General features: G+C 47.2%; 1 protein-coding gene across 1 annotated transcript in view; it reads right to left on the bottom strand.

Moving 5' to 3' along the window:
- MDGA2 (MAM domain containing glycosylphosphatidylinositol anchor 2) overlaps positions 1-5,048 on the bottom strand; it is a 330,656-nt gene that overhangs the window by 150,570 nt on the left and 175,038 nt on the right. Inside the window, exon 6 of the mRNA XM_010001201.1 lies at positions 898-1,167. Within this exon, the coding sequence (XP_009999503.1) occupies positions 898-1,167 (270 nt within the window). The remainder of the gene's footprint in view (positions 1-897; positions 1,168-5,048) is intronic.

Below are 5,048 nucleotides of genomic sequence, written 5' to 3'. Positions count from 1 at the left end.
TGCTGAAGAGTATGATATGTTGGGCAATAAGAAGTGAAGAGGGGTTATGGCTCTCATAAAATATTCACACCACTGGCTCTTTACACAGCACTTTCTCCTGAGTGTGATTAATCACATGCTGTTATTTAAAGTTCCCATGGCATGGGAGTGTGTGTTTCAGAACCATTCACCAACTGCATTACAGAAAATTAGTTTCAGATGAACTGCTTGGTTCAGGTAGATTAAATCTACTCTGAGGATGCCTATCAACCAATCGAACTCCTCTTCAAACCAACTGGCCATGTCCCTGGGGTCTTCTGGGAAGTGATAAACAACCTGGGAGAGCTTCTCTCCACCTGGCTGCAATTGTTCTTCAGGCCTTCTTCTCTTTTATCTAAGACAGACATTTATCCTGCCATTTAGGGTAATTAAAGCATAGGTACTAATCTACAGCTCCTACCCAGGGAGCAGTGGTGTGATGGCAGCAGATGCACAGCATGCACAACAGCCCTCAATGACTCGTTCAGCTGATGAGGAGGAAGAAAAGGGTGAAGCAGGTAAAGAGACCTCCGGGAGCTCAGGATGCATCCACTGCTGAAACACTGTGTATGGATCAGCTCAGACAACGCCCAGAAGACACGGTGTCCCTTGGCCATCACTTGTCTTCAGCGTGGATGGCAGAGCTGCTGCACCTTCACAGCACAAAGGGGCACCACACAACCCTTGTTCCAGCTGGGGGTTTGAGCCCAGCCTGGGAGCCACTGGCTGCCCGAACCCAACCCTCCTTCACCTCATCCATCACTAGAACAGACCAGAAATCAGGTTTGAACACACAGGAAACTAGGCGAACGTGGCTCCCCTGCCAGGTCAGGTTTTACCCTCCCTGGCAAAGGCCAGCAGCCTGTCAGCACAGCTTACCTCTTACGATGATGTTGGTGGACTTCTTGGCAGGGTTCCCCACGTTGTTATTGGCGATGCAGCTGTAGGTGCCGGCGTCTTCGGCCGCGATGGCCGGGACTGTTAAGGTGCCACCATTCAGGACTGTCTTCTCAGGCAGGGTGCCAGCAGACCTCACCCAGGTCAGGCTGGGGGTGGGCTCCCCTCCTGTCGTCACGCAGACCAAGGTGACTGCTTCTCCGGGGTTCACCACTATCGGGTCATCCACGAGAAGTTTAATTGAAGGGGATGCTGCAAAACACAAGAGAAAGGTGTAGCGGGGCCATGCCTGTGGTACTGCTCAGTCCTGACAGGTCCACTCCAGCCAACTGAGATCCAGCTACAGCATCTTCACATGGCCGTGTAAACATCAGAAAAACCTTCTTTGCTGTGAGAGTGACAGAGCCCTGGGCCAGGCTGCCCAGAGAGGCTGTGGAGTCTCCTTCTCTGGAGACATTCAAACCCCCCTGGCCACGTTCCTGTGTGATGTGCTCTGGGTGACCCTGCTCTGGCAGGGGGGTTGGGCTGGGGGATCTTTCCAGGTCCCTTCCAACCCTTAAGATGCTGTGATTCTGTGTGCCCTCCCAGAAGGGAGCTGCCTATCCTGATGCTCCCCCTGATACCACATTTCTCCCCTTGCTCAGTCACCAACTTCCACATTGCTGTCAAAGTAGAGATGAGGGCTCAGGTAGGGACAACCCTGTGGCTGTGCTGGGGAAGTCATGTATAATGAACAGCATGGGTGCCAGCATGCTGGATTTTAAGCCCTGGAAGAAAGGAATTAATAACAGTCTTCTGATTTGGCACAGAAACTTTGCTGTTCTCATCAAGTCAGGTCCCACCCATTAAAAGCCAGCACTCTTCATCCACCCGCCTCCCAGGTGAACTCCCTGGGACTCAGCTGCCACCTGAGATGGATTGTGGAGTCTGAGTTGGGTCTACTGAACCAGGGAGAGTCACCTCCCTTGGGACAACATCTCCTTGCTCACCATAAACTGCAGAATGCAGAGAGATGCTGTTTTCCCCTGGGCTGTGCAGCCCGCAGAGCTCAGCCCCAGCAGCAGCCTGGCCACAGCTCCAGCTCCTCACAGACAGGCAGGAGAGTTGCAGACTTGGGTCCCTACTAACTCCCCCATGGGTGACACAGGCTGGGGGACCAGCTGCAGGGGCTTTGTGTGGGCAGAACCAAAGCAGCCCAACTGCACTGCAGCACCAGCTCATGGAAAGATGCTGCAGCTGCTGCTCTCAGAGGGGAGAAGCAAGTGATGCAGTTTCATTCTCTCTTCTTGCCTCTTCGTTTCCATGAAATCTCTGCATATGATACAAAGGCAGGAACAGAAATGCTCAGTATGAAGGGACAGGGCAGATCAATCCATTTGAGAGGCTGGAATGTAAAATCACAATCTGAGCTATCATTCCCAGGGAGGGATCCACCCTGGCTGGATCCAGGCTTTGCTTGAAAGCACACACTAAACCATGTAAGTGCTGAGCCAGGATATAAATATCTCCTGCTAGTACAGAAAAAGAAGATATACTGAATAAACACAGGCATAAAGGTGAAGGATTAAAATTCTGGGCAAAGAATTCCAGATAATTAGACAATAAAAAAATGAAATAAAATAAAAATGTTACATCCAAAAATCATATCACTATCCTCATTGTTACAGAGATAGGTTTTAATGTGTTCTGCTTTATGTATGAATCTTATTTCAATATTAAAGGAGTACACACTAATCACTGAAGGCAAATACAGAGTCAATGATACAGTAAGAGTTTCCTTTATTTGGAGTTCCCCCAAGAGAAATTAGCATTCTCTGATTCAGAAGCTGGAGCACAGAAATGAGAAACACTTCATTTATCCCTGTCCTAGCACTGAGAGAACAGGCAGCCCCAGCCAGGAAAGCACTTCAGGAGAGCAAAAGTTTACAACAAACTCTTCCCCTCTTCCACCTCTTCCCAGATTGGGAACTTGCAGATACTTCCCAGAATAGATTCCTGGATTCCTGGAACCAACTTACAGGTGAAGAAACTGGGTGGGTGGCTAAAAGTAGAGCCAGAAACTGTCCCCACTGCTCACATCTCTTTGCTCACATCCCTGACTCCACATTCTTTCATCAATTGGTGCCTCCATCAGCTGAGGAGCCCCTCTTTTGGGGCAAGGTATGAACCTGGACACTATGTCATGTTCCATGCTCAGGCCAAAGCAGGAGAAGGGGATCCAGATACTCACTGTGCAACTAGTAATGACCTGTAGGTCATCACCAACCTGGGGGAGCCCTCAGCTGGACCCTCTTTTTCTCTCCTCCCTCCCTCTTGTGTTTAATGGTTTTTCCTGAGCAATCCTGGTAAGGAGCTGCTCTCTGCTCCAAATGATCATCAAGTCATGAGACAGGGAACAAGAGAACCACAAATGATGCTTCAAAACTTAGAACAAAAGATGAAAGCTCCACCAGCATCAACCCAAGCTGCTGGTGCTGTTTACCATAATGGCCTCCTAATCCTCCAGATGAAAGAGGGCCCTTTGCCACCCTTCAGGTAGAGTGACAAAAATAGCAGCTGATGTGATGAAAATGCTGTGACACATCCCTTTCATCACAGCACTCACAACAGTAAGTACATGAAAATTATGGGTTGCATACAGCAATTCCTCTTTGCTTACACCACACAGCTCCCTTCACTACGACCTATCCCACCAAACAAGATTTTGGCAATACACTCAACTGCTCCCATTAAAAGCCTGATTTAAACCAAACAATATTAAGACATTCAGAAGGGATGTTTATGTTCCCAGCAAATGAAACTCAGTGTAGCATATAAAGGGTCAAACACCTATTATGAATAGCAATAAAGAGCTGTTATTTTGATGTTTCTCTGCTGGAAGCCCTAGACATGCTCTGCAGTACAACACAATCCACCAACAACATAGAGCCTCTTGTTTTCAGCTTTATGGAGTAACTGAGGGTAGAATGGGATCTACCTGGTTTGTTGTCATGCACACACTGCCAAGTTCTCACCTAGAAATGGGGAGAATGGAAGTTTCTGGGCAGTCACTTGGAGTTTGTCCTTCCGCTGCTGCTCTCTTTTCCAGGTTTTCTGAGCAAAAATCAGTTAGCCCCAAAGTGTAGGACCAGCTGGTGTCTGATCTAGGGAGATGGAGCTCACTGTCATGTGAGGTCTCTCTGTTCCAGTTTCAAGAAGAGGTTCTGCCAGGTGGTGATTCCTCTTATCTACCCTGAGCTGTCTTCTGGCAAGACTTTTCCCCTTGGTATCCATCTCTCCCTGCTGACTGCAAGCAGAGCCCAAAGATTAAAGTAATCTTGACAGGTAAGATTTAGATGGCAGAAGATGGATGACACCAATCCCACCTTTAGGATGAGGATTTACAAATGCATCAGGAGCCCAGAGATGGGAATGGGCAGAAGTGACATTTTTAACAATACACCTGTGCTAACCTCCCCTTGATCCCAGTGTTTCACAAACCCTCTGCAATCCTTGCACCTTCAGAAAGCTGAAATTTTGGCCTAATCCTCTCTCTAAAATGGATCTGTTGTCTCTTTTATTTGTTTTTAAACTTTTAGGGCTCAACACAGCACAGAGTGTAAACCTGAACTCTGCAATTCAACACCACACAATTATGGTTTTTGGTCCAGCATGATTAAAAAATGGGACAGGCATTTATAAAGATGTTAAAATGATCCAGAGCAATTGTAACAGTCGATGATGATGATATCAAAATATTGTTGAAGGATCATTTAAATTTGTGCTTCAGGGCATAAAATGGCATCTTTTTCTGGAACAGGAAGGCAGACTATCAGATATCTGTCTACTGCACCCTTTTTATGCATTCTTTTGAAATGTCTCCAACTGGCTCTTGTTAAGGACAGACATGAGATCTGATCCTAAAGGACAATGTATGTGTTACTACATCCTTTGTAAAGCACCCAGCATGATTGGCCTCCAACCAGGAGACCCAAGATGCAGCCCCAGCTCAAGCTGGGAAGTTTGCTTAGGTGGAAGAAAATTACATAATTGAGTTAGAAGGAAGAGGAGATAAAGACTTCTCCAAAAGACCTGGCTCTTATTAAAATGGCATAACCAGTAAAAACTAGCACATACAACTGTGTATTCCTGCT

This window comes from Chaetura pelagica, unplaced genomic scaffold, assembly GCF_000747805.2.
Source record: "Chaetura pelagica isolate M959 unplaced genomic scaffold, ChaPel_1.0 scaffold206, whole genome shotgun sequence".
In the NCBI taxonomy this organism is placed as follows: domain Eukaryota; kingdom Metazoa; phylum Chordata; class Aves; order Apodiformes; family Apodidae; genus Chaetura; species Chaetura pelagica.
Note: the sequence above shows the minus strand (reverse complement) of the source record. Positions and strands in the feature narration are given on the sequence as shown.